Here is an 18,991-nt window from a genome sequence, read left to right as displayed (position 1 = left end):
AATATCTTTCCTAAAGAATACAATGCAAAGGCTTACCTGGCACCTATTACAGCTTGCTGGGACTTTAAATTTTACTTTCTTTTTTCTCATATTCTGGATGGCTAATCTCAAGTAAACAGATATTCTTATACTAAAGAATTCCTTACAAATGAATATACAAGTACATGAAAAATTTCCAACATCTATATTCTTTAAAATTATAATTATTAAACAGTAACTAAATTGTTTTCATTAGAAAGTACCTTTCATTTTAAAAAAATTCTTTCAACATAAAAGAATAAACAGAAGAGTCTTCTTACCTAATCGTAATTCTCCAAAATTGCCACATCCAATTTTTTTTCCAACTCTAAAGTTAGGTCCAACCATTAAAACCCCAGAGGATGAAGACCCAGTTCCTCGAGTGTTGTGTCCCGACCGACCACTAGGTCGTGCCATTCTATCATCTGATTTGTCCTTGTCTTTCTTTTTATTATCCATATCAAGTTTGCGGTACTCCACTTTGAATTCTTTAATCAAGACAAGCACACTGAAATTGGGTATTGTGAGAATAGGTACATCACTAGGTAACTGTACCAGCCGGGTAACGTTAACATTCAAATTGCAGTAGGTAGTCAATTAAATGGCGCGTGTTCATCCCATTCGTAAAATTTTCCTCAGTTGTCTTTTCAGCAAAACATGTCTTCAAAATTATCTTTTCAATGATGTGCGCTGATATTAATAGACAGCTAAAATATTAAGAAAAAAAAATTAGTCAACTTGAAAATTAAAAAATATATGTTTGTAAAGTTAAAAAGTTCAGGAAATGGATTATTGCTATTTGTTGATGCCCACTGAAAGTCAAACCACAGTAGACTCTTAAATTAACCATTAGCTTTTATTCCTATACTTTAATACAGAGAGATGACAAAAACAAAACAAAACAAAAATCGTGGGTTCAGTCAGTTCTTAAAAATAAAAAAGGAACAAAAATGTATTGAGTGTTTTGTAATCCAATATACATTTGCTAACCCGGAACTTCCAACTTAAAAAAACTTCAATTAAGAAAAAAAAACAACCTCAAAAATCTCAATAAGTCAATATAAGATTTTCAATTGAAAAGCAGATAGAATACTTTGCAAATTAGTAAAAGATCTTAATAAAAAAAATCTTCCACATTTTATACATTTAGTAATTTTCAAAGTCTTTTCAAATATACATTCTCATTTGATCTTCATTTATTCAAATTATTACGCACTAACTATATATGGGAATGAGCTCAGAACTGACAACACAAAGAACATTCTTGCTACACAGTCAAGGAAAACAATTCTTATGGAACATTTGAACTAGGCGTTAAACATTAAATGTAATTTCACAAGGTTAAGACCTGTTGCCAGGCATCACCTTATGAGGTGAAAAAGGCAGGTTTTAAATTTTCTAATACACAGATGAAAACACTAAAGCTCAAAATTTTTCAAGGCTTTTAGGAGTCTGTCCCATTCATCTTCTCTAGGAATTTCACCCATCAAATATAACTTAATTCTGTAGTAAATTCCCAAGCTAAATAATCCTATTTTTGTTTGAAAAATTTGAGTGGATTTCTATTCTTTGCGATTAAAGAGTTTTGACTTCAAAAGATAGAAACTAATAAAGAAACTAGGATCAACATCAAGGACTTCTTATTCCTATTTCTGAAACCCTTTGAGTGTATAATGCAATCATAACAAGGGTTGAAACAAATAGTATTTTCTGATTAATTTTCAGCAACCCCCCAAAATATTGCAATTAGTCTTAACATTCAATCTACTTACCAAGTTATTATATTTGTCATAGTCTCATTTTGCAGATGAAACAGTAAGCATCTATTTCATATATGTAGAACTGAATGAGTTTTACATATACTGTTTACTTTGTTTCTTGCCATGATAGAGTAACTGGGAACTGAACTTCCCTTCCGGCTGTAAATAACTATAAAACTATACAAAACATATGAAGTAGCTGTTTTCAGGCATCAGATAACAGGCAGGAAAGACTGTGACCTCTAAGAAAAGAGAAAGATGGGTCTCATCTTCACTCAAGCTCTTTAGCTTCTGGCAACTTGCTGACTACAGCACAGGAAGGTGAAGTTCAGGCAGTACACAGTGATCACAGATCAGAGTTTGGGGTTGTGGCAGTGAGTGGAATTTGCAAGACATGGTGCTGAAGGTGAGGCAGTTGTGCAGTGGTGGGGCTAGGTCGGAGATGGCAGGACACAAGGCTGGGCTACATGTCTCATCTCGAGGGTGATATTCTGAAATACCTGGCAGACAATGGCTACTAATAGGATTAAATGAAGAATGGAAACAATAAAGGCTGCACAGTGCTGGCTTAAAGTTCCTATCGAGTCATAGTGGAGGAAGCTCATTAAAGTTCCAGGAATTCAGTGGAGAGACCATAAAGACCAAGTCTTAAGAGTAAGGACCATAACCTATAGTAAGGACTACTCTAGACTGGCCCAACTAAAGCCTGAAAGCAAGCCTAGAAAGGATTAAGAATAGCTCCAATTAAATTAACTGCACTTCAGAACAAAACATACTTAAACAGACAAAAAACCCAGAATCTCTACAGTGTTGAATTCGTAATATCCAGTACTCAGTTAAAAATTACCAGACATGGGGCTGGCCGAGTGGCTCAGTTGGTGAAGAGCACAAGCTCTGAGCAACAGGGTCGCCATTTCGATTCTCACATGGACCACTGAGCTGCACCCAAGCTGAGCTGCCACTGAGCTGCCAACAGGTGGCAGGATGGCTCAGCTGCTGGGAGCATGTGCTCCTCACAACAAGGTTGCCGGTTTAACTCCCGCATGGGATGGTGGCTATGCCCACCCTCAACTAAGATTGAACACAGCACCTTGAGCTTAGAGGCTGCAAGCTGCCGACAGGCGGCCAGATGGTGACTGGACTTGGAGCTGAGCTAGCTGTGCCCTCCACAACTAAGACTGAAAACCAACTTGACCGTTCCCCTTCCCCAATACTCCAATAAAATCTTTAAAAAAAAAAATTACCAGACATGGAAATAAGCACTAAATGTACCTCGAGCGAGGAAACCAAGCTGTCAAAGGTAACAGATTCCACCATGACCCTGATACTGAAATTAGGAGACAGGATTTTAAAGCTATTAAATAGTTGCTAAAGTCATATTAAATTGAAGAAAGAGAATGGGACAGAAAAAATATTTGAAAAATGGTTGAAAATTTCCCAAATTCAGTAAAAAACATTAACCTACAAACTGAAGAAACTCTGCAATCCCATAAAGAATAAATACTAAGAAATCGAAACCTATATACATTGTGGTCAAAGTGCTAAAACCACCCAGAAAAGTAAAGAAATCTTGTAAGCAGAGAAAAACTGCACGGCATATACGGGAACTTCTAACTTCTTACCAAAATAACACCCAAAAGAAAATAGGAGGATATTTTCAAAGCAATGAAAGAAGTTAAGAAAACGTTCAGCCCAGAATTCTATACACAGTAAAGTTATTCTTTAAAAATGAAAATGAAAGCAAGTCATTTTCAGATGGAGGAAAACATAACCTGAACAAAAAATACTTTTTAAATAGTCCATTAGACTAAATCAACTTACACGATACAAGATAGAAATGTGAAACAAGAAATGAAGAGCACTGAAAATCGAAAATACTTGAGTATTCATGTCCTTAAAAGATAAATTATTGTTTAAAGCACAATAACTTCTTAGTATCATTTGTAACATGTGGAAGTAAAAATATATGACAACACAAATGGTGGAGTGGGGTAGTAAATGAAATTATAGTATTTTAAGATTTGTATTTGTGAAGAACAATGTGGTTCAATATTAATTCCAAGCAGCCAATGGCAAATTAAGAGTGATATTGTAATTCCTAGAACAAACACTAAAAATTAAATTAATTGCAGTAGTAATAAGCTAAAAAGCTAAGGCTTGAAATAAACATTTGATTCAAACAAAAGGAGCAAAGCAAGGCATATGAAAAAAAAGAAAATATTGGATTGTTGGAAAAGTCATCATGCATTTTTGCAACGAAAAATATACAAAAAATACATCATGACTTTTCCGACAATCCAATAAATAGCAAGATAGTAGAGTTAAAAACACAATGAAAATGAACCATATTCTCCCCATAAAAGGCAAAAATCGTCAGACTATATACTAAAACACAATCCAATTATATGCTATCTATAACAAATTTAAATACAAAGACACAAATAGATTAAAAGTAAAAACAGAAAAAGATATACTATGCAAACAGCAATATGAGAAACCTTGAGAGGCTATATCATCATCAAAGTAAATGTCAAAATAAGGAATATCTCCAAAGATATAGAGGTTCATTTAATAATGACAAAACTATAGGGCCAGCTGAGTGGCACGCTGGTTAAGAGTTGTCTTGGGAGCGCCAGCTCATAGCAACAGGGCCCCAGTTCGGATCCCACATGAGGGCCAGTGACACTGCCCTCTACAGCTAAGATGGTGAACAACAGCTCAACCTGGAGCTGGGCTGCCGTGAGTTGCCAGAGACAGGGTAGGCTGCAGTGGGGCTGCAGTGGGCTGCCGTGAGCTACCATGAGTGGCTGGCAGCCAGTGTGAGCAGCCAGAAGCCGTTGTGAGCTGCCAAGAGCCACCATGAGCAGCCATCCAGAGGCCAGCGACCAATCTGCCTCACCCAGGAGAGCACAATGATAATACCAACATGGGCCAGTGAAGCGATGTCCTCCACAACTAGTCTGAAGAACAAAAGGACGGCAACTTGCCTGTTGCCCTTCCCCGATTCCCTAACGCTGTTCCCCTCCCCCAATTCCCCAATAAAATCTTTTTTTAAAAAAAAAGAATACTTGACAATTTACTTTATGAGGGTAGAACAACCCTGATACAAAAGCATGGTAAAACAGCTGAAGCAAAGAAAATTAGACCAGTATTTCTCATGAGCACAGATACAAAAATTCTTCACAAAATATAAGCAAATATGTAAAAAGCTTAATAATCAAAGAGGATTTTATACTAGAAATGTAAATTTTAATATTTGAAATAAAGTCACCATGTTAACCAAAAGAAATACATCTCAACAGACATGAAAATTCATTTGACAAAACCCAACCCATTAACTATTAAAAATCCCTCAATAATCCAGGAAGAGAATGGAACTTCTTCAATCCAATAAAAGGAATCCACAAAAAGCAAACAAAACAAAATAAAAAAAAAACCACCCTACAGCTAATATCATACTAAATGGTAAAATATTGAAATTTTCTCCACCAACATTGGGAAGAAACACAAAATGTTTACTCTCCAATCTTCTATTCAACATTATACAAAAGAACTAGCCTATATAATAATGCAACAACAACAAAAAAGATACCAATGGCATAGAAATTGAAGAGAAAAATGCAAAAGTACTGTTATTCATAGACATCATGATTGTGTGTACAGAAAACCCAAAGAGGTGATGTCATCAAGATAGCAACAAAGGTTGTTCCCAATTTCAATCCCCCTCACAAAAAACCAACCATCAACTGTCTACAAACAAGGCACCATTAGAAAAAAAATCCCAGAAAACGGGTGAGGCCAAAGCACTGCTCTGGACCACAGAGACCAAGAAGAACCTCAGTATGAGGATAAGAGGAGTGACTACACTCTGACTGTATCATCATTCCCCCAGGCCTGCACAGCACCACATCTACAGGGCTGCCCTGGGCCTGTGGTTTTGCCAGTGGGAAAAAGAAAATCCAAGGTGGACATCTTGCTCCCCCAGCATTGCAGGACGCTTCCTGGGAGGCTCACTCAGGTCTTGCTTCACAGGGATGCTGAGGGAGTCTGTGGGAATTATAAAGAAATAGAAAATCTTAACAGACTAATAGAAAGTAAGGAGAAGGGGGCCGGCCAAGTGGCTCAGTTGGTTAAGAGCTTGCTCAAGAGTGCAAGCTCTGAGCAACAGGGTCCCCGGTTCCATTCCCACATGGGCCAGTGAGCTGTGCCCGAGCTGAGCTGCCACTGAGCTGCCAACAGGTGGCAGGGAGGCTCAGTTATTGAGAGCACGTGCTCCTAACAAGGCTGCTGGTTCAACTCCCACATGGGATGGTGGGCTATGCCCGCCTGCAACCAAAGACAACTCGGCACCTTGAGCTGAGCTGCCAACCGGGTGGCTCAGGGGATAGAGCATGAGCTCTTAACAGCTAGGCTGCTGGTTCGACTCCCACATGGGACGGTGGCTACGCTCACCCGCAACTAACTGAAACACAGCACCTTTAGCTGAGCAGTGAGACTGGACCTGGAGCTGAGCTTGCTGCACCCTCCACAACTAAGATTGAAGGACAACTTGGCTGTTCCCCTCTCCCAATTCCCCAATAAAAAAAAAAATCCTTTAAAAAAAAAAAAAGGTAAGGAGATTGGATCAGGAATCAAAAACCTCCCAACAAAGAAAAGCTCAGGCAAGAAATAAGAACTAGAACTCTCACACATTGCCAGTGGGAGTATAAAATAGTATGACTTTGGGGAAAAGTTTGACAGTTACAAATTACACCTATCCTCTGACCTATCAATACTACTCGTAGGTATTTACCCAAGAGATATGAAAACATGTTTACATAAAGATTTGTACACCAGTGTTTATAGCAGCCTTATTCAAAATAGCCAAAAACTGGAAACAATCCAAATGTCTATTAACAGGGAAATACAGAAATAAGCTGGTATATTCATATAATGAAATACTACTCAATAATAAAAAGAACTGCTGATGCATGTAACAATATGGGTGAATCTCTCAGATACTAGACTGAGTGAAAACAGGCACAAACTGTATGATTCTAGCTATATGAAGTTTGGGTATGATACAAAAATAAGCTGTGGTGATAGAAATTAGTCGTTGCCTAGAGCGATGGAAAGTATGACTGTAAAGTAGTATGAGGAAACTTTCTGGAAAAAAGGAAATGTCCTATATCTTTACTGGGAGAGGATTACATGGGTGTATACATTTGTATGAACTCATCAAACTACACTTAAAAACTATGCATTGTGTTATATGTAAATGACATTTCAAAATGTGATTTTTAGAAATAACATACACACAAAAAAAATTTAATGCTATATCTCAAATAGCATGTTTTTTCCCTATTATAATCAATAAAACTTATCTGAAAATGCTTTTTTAAAACAGTTAATGAACATCAGTATTCTATTTTAGAAGGATTTTTAAAGTGTCCTTCTATACTTTTTCTATTTAGAAGGAAGCAATTTTCCTTTTACAATTTTTCATGTTATTTTCAGTATGTTTAATCAGATAACCAAAATGCATTCTACATGTAATAAAAAATTCAAATAAAAAAGGTAAAGTAAAAATGCTCCTTGGGATGTCCATAACCCTCGTCCTTCATCCCACCTGCCATACTCAGAGGTAAATACTACTTTCACTTTGGTGTGCATGCACCAGACTACTTTTGTAATACCTGTCCATGCATATACTTATGTAAAGCAACATTTGTAGCTTTGCTCATGTTTCAGAAGAGGTCCATGTGAAGCCCTGAAGAACCAAAGCTGCTCCACAACAAAACAGCTTTTGAAAGTCTAACATACATTGAAGAACTTCTGCCCTTTCCCTTTCATACCCTTCCACCCCCACATGAACCCCAGAAGAGCAAGGGCTAACATAAGAAAGAGTCAAGAGACAGCCCAAATTCCTTCCCCAATACAAGTTTCAGAGTCAAGGGTCAGGCCTGAAACTGGGAGGTGAGGAGACAGAGGCAGGAAGACGTGATGAATTAGTTTAAAACTGAATCTCAAAAAAATGGAACAGGTATTTTTTAATATCTAAAAATAAATCCAAAAGGAACAAAAAGGACAGCAACTTGTCTGTTCCCCTTCCCCCATTCCCCAACACTTTTCCCCTCCCCCAATTTCCCAAAATCTTAAATAAATAAATAAATAAATTTTTATAAGAATGAATCCATGCTTATTTATGTATTGTTATGGCTGCTCTGTGCTACATATGTGGCACTCTTATCACGTCACACTGCTACTCAGTGCACCATAAATTGCAGTGACTATCGTACCTTAAAGGCACAGTGGAGTCTGAATTATGTATTTCAAATTAGATGGCAAAGTGTCATGTTTGTTATATGACACTAAAGAATACAATATACTTGGACATGAGCAAAAGTATTAGTTTTCTATTGCTGTGTAACAAATTATCAAAAACAGCAGCTTATAGCAATACTCTATTATTATAGTTTAGTTTCTGTGGATCAAAAGTTTGGGCATGGCTCAGGTAAGTCATTTGCTTGGGGTTTCAGAGACATTATTCAAGCTGTCAGCTAGGCTGTATTCTCATCTGGAGGCTAAAATGGGAAAGAGTCCTCTTCCAAGCTCGTTCAGACTGTGGGCAGAATTCATATCCTTGCAGTAAATAACTGAGGGGCCCCGCTTTTTGCTGGCTCTCAGATGGAGGCCACCCTCAGCCCTAACGAGAACCTGCAGTTCCTAGAAGCTCTCTACAGCTCCTTGCTACATGGGCTTCTCTGACATGGCCACTTACTTGTACTTCTTCAAGCCCCCAAGAAGAATCTCTGCCTCCAATCTTCTAAGTCTTACATAGGTAACATAACCTCCTCTCCTACCTAAGTCCCAATCTTTGTACCTGCTCCAATACATCACTTCTCCCAGGTCTTGGCGTCTTCACTCTCTGCTTCCAGACCTCTTTGATGCTTCCTGCCTGTCTGTATACTAGAAAGAGCATAGGATTAGAAAAAAGAAGTCTTGGAATCCCAACTCATAGTGAAACCTTGCTCAAGGCTTAATCTTTCTAAGTTTATGTCATAATTATAAAATAGAAGGATTGGACTAGGAGATTTCTAAGGATATTCTTATGTTATTTACAGAATTATTACTGCCTATCATATTTGATGACAAGGACTCTCATTCTATGGAACTGTGATCTCTGAACCTAGCACACTGCTAGATGCCTAGGAAAGTCAATAGATATAGATTAATAATTGAGTTCTTCCCATCTCTAAACATTTCTAGGTTTCAGTTGCATGATTCCTATGTAGAGCCCTCCCAGTTACTATCACCAGACCCCCTAACATCAGGTCTTCATTCACCTGAAGAACATCACTGAACCTCACCTATGCCAACCAGTGTGCTACAAGTATTCCCTAGAATGTCCTGAATGAGATGCTATTCCCTTGTCTGAATTATTCTTCTCATGCTGTCTGTGTTTCTGTCTTCTGTACTAATTCACCCTAACACTAAATAAAAATCAGTACTGAAACCTGCAGATATTCTTTTAGCTATAGCTAATACCAGTAGCCCTGGAGTCACAAATCCAAATGCCCAAATAGGTAAGGCAGGTAACATAAATGAGTGAATCAAGTCAAGCGTAAGACAATGAGTGTCAGGGACTGCAGCAAACTACAATAGAAAGCAAATACCCTATTTAAAAGGGGCAGCTACTACTCAGCTGTTAACAGTTGTTGCCATTCAGGGATACTAGATGTTCTAATTTTTTAAGGAAATCCAGAAACCTGGATTTTTATGTAAAATCTCTCCAGTTGCTATTTGCTGAGCACTTCTATGCTAAGTACTTGAACTAGATTAACTCATCAAGTCTACCATTTACAATTGTAAGGTACTATTACAATCCCTACTTTTATCAATAAGGAAACAAAAATTTAGAGAAATCACACTATTTGACCAGCATTATAAAGTTATTAAGTGGTATAGAGAGAATATGATTACAAAGAGTCAGATCCTGAGTTCATATTCTTATCCACTTTATCTCCAGTGTTCTTGCTAATTCTCTGACATCCCGAAGTTTGGACTGTGCCTTTCTAGCTGAATCTGCAACGTAGGTCAGCTCCCTCTTGCCAGCATATACTGTAAGTATGTTAATACCTCAAGGCTTCCAGATCCCAATTTAAACCAACTTGGGGGTGGCAGTGGGAAAACCCACCAGTCAACAAGCCCCGTTCATGTACACAGGGCTCGAAGACATGTATAAACAAAAAGACTATACACACACGAACATACACATACACACACGCACGTTGTATAGAAATGTATACATATAAACAGCAGAAAAAATTCATTATAATCTATGAAATTGAAATGTATTTTCTTACTATGATAGACTCTTCTGTGGTGATATGAGCTCTTTTTAACAGTTATCAACTATAACTTTGTATATCCATATCAATAAAGAGACTTGGAGGGAGAGACAGAAATTTTAACAAACTTTTGGAAGATAGGAAGAAAAGAAACATATATTGACAAATGAACAGATGAAAACTAATGCCCAAAATAAGTGCCAGAGAAAACCACAGCTGAGTAAGGCACTGATCTGCCAGACAGGAGTCTAGAAAGGCTTCCTAAAAGAAATCAAGTAAAATAGCAGGCAAGAGTGAAAAAGGGAAGAGAGGCAGGGACAAAGTGGGGGAGTGAGATAACTGTTACTATTGTTACTATCTCCTATGTAAAACAAAACAAAAACAAAACAAATCTCTAAAGAAACCAAAGGAAGTTCCAAAGGAGAACTGGAGGTGGGAGACACAGAGGAAGGAGCATAAGCAGGCATCACAGAATAAAGCCTGTCCCCACCTGGCATTCTGAAGAACTCCTTGCCTGAGGACTGGTTCCCTGGGTGCTCACCCTATGAATCAGCTAGATATTAAGCCCCCCATCCATGTACACAGGGCTCCAACAGATTGATAAAGAAGAAGACAGCAAAGCAAACAAAACAGCAAAGAAAACCCAAATGATTTACCCAGAAATATTATCCTAATCCATCATTCACAAATATGAACTGACAATCAAGAATCACTAGATTTGTGAAGAAAGCCAATATGAAAAAAAAGCACAACACACACACACACACACACACACACACACACACAGCAAGTAAAAAAAAATCTGAGGGAAGCAGATCATTCAAAAATCAGAACATAAAAACAAGAAAAAATAAAAACAATTAAATCCTCAGAGGCTTTTGAGAACGATAATATGTACACAGCGTAAGAAAATAATGCTGCATTAAATAGGATAACCAGACAAAGTGGGTCAACAATCCTAGCAAGTAAAACAAAAATACAAAAAAAATAAAGGAAAAGAGACAGAAAAAAATCCATCCAATACCTCCAACTTCCAATAATAACAGAAATTAATAGAGAACAGAGAAAATTTAGAAAAAGAAATTTTCAAAGAAAAACTTCCTGAGCTACAGAAAAAAAGATCACAGAGTGCTAACCAAGAAAGAAAAGTAACACTAACATACTGCTTGGTTCTACATCAAGTCCTAATAGTGTAAGCATGGTTAATTGATTTTCAGCATTTAAGATCAATCTTACCCCCAAAAAATGCAAGGCAAATATTATAGGACATAAAATAAATTTTTCCAACTTTGACAGCGTTAAAATAGCACTACAAGTGACAGACACTCAGCTGCTAAGGAAGAGTATAAGAGCTAGAAGGAAGGATAGGGATAAGAGTATCTACACCTAACAAAGTACAGAGTCAAGAGATCATGTAAAATTTGCTAGAACAAAAACCAGATGTAGAGACATTATTTAAAGTGCCAGAGGAAAGCAAGGTGAAGTAAACACAACTACTACCCAAACACTGAAAGACAGAAGAGGAAGTAAGAGTATGTGAGCGAAACTCTCTCATCACTCAGGTAGAGAATTAAAGCAATGCATCTGCAAACACAGTTTGACTTCTTCCTTTCCAGTTTGGATGCCTTTTCTTTCTTTTTTCTTGCCTCACTGAACTGGCTAGGATTCTCAGTGCTATGTTGAGTAGTAGCTCTGAGAGTAGGCATCCTTTCTTTTTCCTAATCTTAGAGGAAAAGCTTTCAACTTTTCCCCATTGAGTATGATGTTATCTGTGGGCTTATCATATGTGAACTTTATTATGTAGAGGTATAGTCCTGCTATACTTAATTTGTTGAATTTTATCATGAAAGGATGTTGAATTTTGTCAAATGTTTTTACTGGACCTATTAAGATGATTTTTATTCTTCATTCTGTTAATGTGGTGTATCACACTGATTGATTTCTTTTATATGTTGAACTATCCTTGCATCCCAGGGATAAATCCCACTTGATCACGATGTATGATATTTTAAATATTCTGCTAAATTCAGTTTGCTAGTATTCTGTTGAGGATTTTTGCATCTATATTCATCATGCATACTGGCCTATAATAAATAGTATGTTCTTGTAGTGCCTTTATCTGGCTTTGGTATCAGGGTAATGCTGGTCTCGTGAAATGAGTTTGAGAGTGTTCCCTTCTCTTCAATTTTCTGAAAGAGTTTAAGAAGAATTGGTGTTAATTTTTTTTTAATGTTTGTAGAATTCACCAGTAAAGCCATCTGATCCTGGTTGTTTCTGTTGGGAGATTTATTATTACTAATTCAATCTCCTTAGTTACAGGTCTATTCAGCTTTTTTATTTCTTTCTGATTCAGTCTTGGTAGACTATATGTTTCTAGGACCTTATTTCTTCCAGATCATTTTATTTGTTAGCTATAATGCCTCCTAGTAGTCTCTTATGATCCTTTCTATTTCTGTAGTATCAGTTGTAATATCTCCCTTTCATTTCTGACTTTGAGTCTTCTCTTTTTTCTTTTAATCTAGCTAAGAATTTGTCAATTTTGTCTTTTAAAAAAAACAGCTTTTAGTTTCATTCATCTTTAATATTGTTTTTCTAGTATCTACTTCATTAATTTCTGCTCTGATCTTTGTTATTTCCTTCCTTTTGCTTACTTTGAGCTTAGTTTGTTCTTTTTCTTGTTCCTTGAGGTATAAAGTTAGGTTTATTTGAGCTCTTAATTTTTCTTAACGTCGGCATTTATCGCTATAACTTTCCCTCCTAGGACTGCTTTTGCTGCATCCCATAAGCTTTGGTATGATGTGTTTGCAAAGACTCTATCTAAAAAACTGTTAGATACAATAAACAAATTCAGCAAAGTTATAAGCTACAAAATGAACATACAAAAATCAGTTGCATTTCTATACACTGATAGTGGAAAAAATAAAATGTAATAAACATTGCTAAGAAAATCACTTAAAATAAGAGTAAGAGGCTATTAAGGAAGTAGGGGCTCTGCACATCTCCTGCCTAGGTTCTCAGAGATGCTAATAAGTTGCTAAACCTGTTGTTACACTCAGCTCAGGCCTAGCCATAAACTTCCTGGACGGAAAACTGCTACATGGACACATATAGACTTTACTTCCTTCCTTGTAGTTTCCGCCTCCCTCATTTGCCTATTGAAATTAACCAACCCCTATTAAACAGAGCCAGCAATCCTTCATTTGCATGAAAGAATTACATTTTGTGGTTTTTTTATTTAAAAACCCTGCTTTTGTTTTCTCCAGAGTGCAGTTAGAGTTGCTACCCGAATCTGCATCTCTTAGATTGCAATCTATTTGCTCAAATAAATGCTTTTTATTCTTTTATTACAGCCTAAAACTTTTTTTGGTTGACATTACTAATAATAAATTATCTGAAAGAGTAATAAAAGAAATACCATGTACAATAGTATCAAATAGAATAAAATACTTAGAATAAATTTAATCAATGAGGTGAAAGACCTGTACAATAAAAACTGTAAGATGATAATGAAAGACATTTAAGAAGGCACAAACATATCATGTTCTTGGATTGGAAGAATTAATATTGTTAAAAATCTCTATACTACCCACAGGGATCTATTGGCTAAAAGCCAATTCCAATGGCTTTTTTCCCAGAAATAGGAAAAAACAATCCTAAAATTTATATAGAACCACAAAGTATCCCAAATAGCTAAAGCATTCTTAAGAAAGAACATAGCTGCAGGCATCACGCTTCCTGACTTATATCTATATTACATAACTATAGTAATCAAAGCAGTATGTTACTGCCATAAAAAAAGAGGAAAACAAAAACCCAAATCAATAGAAAGAGATCCCAGAAATAAATCCACACATATATAGTAAACTAATGGAGTACTAAGGACACACAATAGAGAAACGACTGTTGCTTCAATACATGGCATAGGGAAAACTAGGTATCCACATGCAAAAGAATGGAACTGGACCCCTATCTTTCATTAGCTCATTATCTAATGCATTACGGGCTAAAGACATAAATGTAACACCTGAAACCATAACTCCTAGGAGAAAACATAGGGAAAAAAATCTTCTTGACAGTGGTCTTGGCAATGGTTTTTTGGATATGATACCATAAGCACTGACAACAAAAGTAAAAACAAGTATACTTTGTGAGGATGAAAAGGATAACTATTGCATTGTTCTGTACACCTGAAACTAACAATAAAAAAATAAAAAAATAAAAAAGTAAAAACATGTAGGACTTCTGTACTAAAATGAAACCATCAACAAAATTAAAACGCAAACTACTGAATGGAAAAAATATTTGCAAACCATATTTCTGATAAGGGATTAACATCTAAAATATATAAGCAACACATATAACTCAACAGGAAAAAAACAAATGATGTTGATTTAAAAATAGGCAAAAAACTTGAATAGACACTTTTCCAAAGATATATAAATGTCTAACGTGTATATGAAAAGGTGCTCAACATCCCTAATCATCAGGGAAATGCAAATCAAAACCACAATGAGATATGAGTTGATACCTGTTAGGATGGCTATTATTAAAAAGACAAGCGATAACAAATGTCGACAAGCATATAGAGGAAAGGGAACGCTGTACACTCTTGGTGGAAATGTAAACTGGTTCAGCCACTATGGAAAACAGTATAGATGTTCCTCAAAAAATTAAAAACAGAACCGTCCTATGATCCAATTCTCCCAGTTCTGGTATATATCCAAAGGAAACAGAAAAAGTATCTCACAGAGATGTCTACACTCCCATGTTCATTGCAGCATTATTCATAATAGCCAAGATATGGAAACAACCTGTTTGCTGACAGAGGACTAAATAAAGAAAACGTGGTATATTCAATGTAATATTATTCAGCAATAAAAATGGAAGTCCTGTCATTGCGACAACATGAATGAACCTGGAGGGCATTGTGCTAAATAAAATAAACAAGACAAAGACAAATACCCTATGGTATTACTTATTTGTGGGATGGGGGGAAAAAAAGTCAAACTCATACAGAGAGTAGAGTAGAATGGTGGTTGCTAAGGGCTGGGAGAAGTAGGGAGATGCTGGTCAAAGGACACAAACTTTCAGTTATAAGACAGGATCTAATGTGCAGCATGGTGACTGTATTAAATAATACTGCACTGTATACTTGAAATATGCTTAGAGACTAGATGTTAAACTGTTCTCACCATTAAAAAAAATAATTATGTGAGGTGACTGATGTGTTAATGAACTTGACTGGTAACCATTTCACAATGTATGTATATCAAAACATCACTGTACACTTTAAATATATACAATTTTATTTGTCAATTATGCCTCAATAAAACTGAGAAAAAATTAAAATTAGAAAAAATACAATGCCAAATGTGACATGGAATCAAAAAGGAAAAGTATATGCACTTTATTTAAATTATGAAAGTAACCACTGAGCATTAATACTGTAATAACTAAAAGTGATATTAAACATTTTCAGGCTCAGAGAAAGTTTAGATATGGGGTTTGGAAAAGAAGGAATCTAGAACTAGATATGGGAGATTTTATAATATATGAATTTAAATATTAAAAGTTTGTAAAAACTGGGCCAGCCGAGTGGCACATTGGTTAAGAGCTGGCTTGGGACGCCAGAGGGCCCCGGTTCAGATCCTACATATGAGGGCCAGTGACACTGCCCTCTACAGCTAAGATGCTGAACAACAGCTCAACCTGGAGCTGGGCTGCCCTGGGTCGCCGGTGACAGCGCAGGCTGCAGCCCCTGCCGCAGCGGGTTGCCATAAGCTACCGTGTGTGGCCAGCAGCCAGCGTGAGCGGCCGTCCAGAAGCCAGCGACTCATCTGCCTCGCACAGGAAGAGCACAATGATGGTGCCAACTTGGGCCAGTGAAGCAACGTCCTCCACAACTAGACTGAAGAAAAAAAGGACATCAACTTGTCTGTTCCCCGTCCCCCAATTCCCCAGCGCTGTTCCCATCCCCCAATTCCCCAATAAAAATCTTTAAAAAAAAAAAGTTTGTAAAAACTTAATAAATTCCTTTTTAGCTTCAGACTGCTCCCCGAAAACTATCAAAATGAGCCATCCTTTTAAACATAAAATTTTATTCTATCTAGGATCCTGATTAAATAATCCTAAAGAAATATTCTTTTCTCCTTTTATGACCTGATAACAGGCTTTTAATTTTTCTTGAAGAAAAACAAAAGTGGTTTTTACTATTGAAGTTGAAAGATGAGATATGAGGCAAGAGACTTTTACTTATATATATTTTTGTATTATTGCAATATTTTGCTATATGTAGTCATTAACAAAATATTAATTCTACTATAAACAAACCAGTAATCTTCATCTTAAAATAAACAACTAAAAAACACTGTCAAACCTTGATAAGAATATTTCAAATGACTGAGTAGTAAGAGTATTAAGTGCCTCTACAAATCATAGTTTTTGTTTTGGTTTGCTTTGCTTTGCTCTGCCTTGAACAAAAATAGAGTCCACCAATGCTGGAGACAATGTGGAATTCTTAACCTGAAATCCATGGATTTTTTTCTTAAGAGAAAATCCACAGCTTTCTACAAATTGTCAAAATACTATCTGACCCTAAAAATGTTAAGAACCACTGACGAGCATATTGTATTTTCTCACTGAATTACTTTATAAATACATAATTAGAAACAATCTATCCTAAAAACGAAATGACATCTACACTTTATTGAAAAGCCAACTTTGTTAAAGAAAAGTATTTAGGGCAGTTTACAATACGCACACACACTACAAAAGGACTGAGAAAAGTTTGAAGTAAGGAAATCAGGAGGTAAGTAAAATAAGGTTAGAAATAAAACTATGCAATATTACGATATAAAATGGATAACATGCAGCTCAGTACACACTTAACAAATTTATTTTTCTGCTTCCTAGTAGTCAAGCAAAAATGGAGATATGAGTAGGTAAAAGATTCAGTGTTCATTAAAATTACACCAGTCACTAAAAAAAACCCCACAAATAATCCTAGTATTGTATAATACCTACAGATGCATTCAATAGTAGTAACTACAGATTTCACTCAGAAGTTTTAAATTCAAAAATTATAAGGAAGTGAATATAAAAAATACAGCTTGAAATCTTAAAAATTAGGCATCCATAGAAATAAAAACTATTGAGAGAAGCAAGTTTCATAGAAATATGTCTGACTTATGATTTCTTATAACACAATAATGATTTATATTTGAATTTTTATAAGAGGTATTACCCATTAACTGAAACCTCAAACCTCTACAACCAAAAAGAATGGGTATGTATTTAATGTGCATAAAGCTACATGAATGTGCATAAATGGTAACAAAACATTTATAGATTGTTTGATTCTATAATTATTCTCAGCCTACTGACTTAGTATATATTAAAAAGACTGAATTTATCAAAAGGGTGCATTTTTAAATTATCCTTGAGAATAGATGAACAAATATGAATACCAATTGCTTTGTTTTCATAAACAATTAAAATTTTGAATAACATCCACTAATAAAGACAAAAATGAGCTGCTAAATACAAAAAAAAATTAGACATAATCTGATTATATGAGTAAAAATGTAGGCCACTGGCATACTTCTAATTGATCACTGATGAACCTTCAAAACAGAAAACGGAAAATCAGATTTTCTGATCTGCATGGCCCAATGATTTAGGGCAGCGGTTCTCAACCTTCCTAATGCTGCGACCCCTTAATACAGCTCCTCATGTTGTGGTGACCCCCAACCATAAAATTATTTTCGTTGCTACTCTATAACTGTAATTTTGCTACTGTTATGAATTGTAATGTAAATATCTTTTTGTTTTCCGATGGTCTTAGGCAACCCCTGTGAAAGGGTCGTTCGAGCCCCAAAGGGGTTGCGACCCACAGGTTGAGAACCGCTGATTTAGGGTATTACAGAGCCAACTGACCTCCTTTAGGCTGCAACTAGATAAAGCAGTGTAAGTAGTCTGAGAACATATCAGTATAGTATGTTTTACCTCTTAAACCACCACCCAGAGCTACCTAGCTAAAGCTTTCAAGTAAACATTAATGAGCAGTTCTGAATTTTTAAAAATGATTAATACTGTACTTAACTTCTAAAATGTTGTTGCAATAAATATAGAATTGTTCCATGTACCTGTAACATTAAGTATTAAAAGTTTCTATAGGTATCTTTTCATGGTCAGCATGTTATTCAATGTTCTTTGCAAATACAACATTACCAGGAATGGAAATTTTAAAATTGTCTTCACATGTCACTTGTCACAGCATTGATTTCTCACTGTTTTGCTATCTTAAATGACAAAGTCCATAATTATTATGTGAAAAGACCCATTCAGTGTTTCAAATGTCTTATTCAGTCTCTATTATATTGTAATTACATGTCCCAGCATTCTCCAAAACTTAAATGAGTAAGGATATTTGTGATGTGATGGCTAGCTGTTACATCACATGCTTCTATTAGCAGCAAGTGTCCCAGTTACTGATTTCTGGCATGAGCTCAACTACAGTTGTCTAAGAAAAGACTAAACACTTATTTTTAAAAGCTAGATCATTAACTGTAATGTCAAAATTGGAAATCAATTTATCTAATTACATCCTACAGAAGATTATTTTGTCTCAGAAATATTTAGTAACTATCATCTGCAACACTACATTTTTGAAACCTGATTTGAGAGATGTCCCTTGTATATGCCTATTAAGATCTAGGCTGTTCTAGTCTTTAAAAATTACTACCAGTTCTATTAGAGCAGTGTTCTCCAAACTATGGGTCATGACCCATTAGAGCAGCGGTTCTCAACCTTCCTAATGCCACGACCCCTTAATACAGTTCCTCATGTTGTGGTGACCCCCAACCATAAAATTATTTTCGTTGC

General features: G+C 36.0%; 1 protein-coding gene across 9 annotated transcripts in view; it reads right to left on the bottom strand.

The window, feature by feature from the left end:
- CSNK1G3 (casein kinase 1 gamma 3) overlaps positions 1 to 18,991 on the bottom strand; it is a 113,023-nt gene that overhangs the window by 75,996 nt on the left and 18,036 nt on the right. For all 9 annotated transcript variants that reach the window (XM_019635385.1, XM_019635388.1, XM_019635387.1 and 6 more), the window contains exon 2: positions 300 to 725. In XM_019635385.1, the coding sequence (XP_019490930.1) occupies positions 300 to 477 (178 nt within the window). In that variant the 5' untranslated portion in view covers positions 478 to 725. The remainder of the gene's footprint in view (positions 1 to 299; positions 726 to 18,991) is intronic.

The sequence above is a fragment of the Hipposideros armiger genome, unplaced genomic scaffold, assembly GCF_001890085.2.
Source record: "Hipposideros armiger isolate ML-2016 unplaced genomic scaffold, ASM189008v1 scaffold_21, whole genome shotgun sequence".
Lineage (NCBI taxonomy): Eukaryota > Metazoa > Chordata > Mammalia > Chiroptera > Hipposideridae > Hipposideros > Hipposideros armiger.
This window is presented reverse-complemented; position numbering and strand designations above follow the sequence as displayed.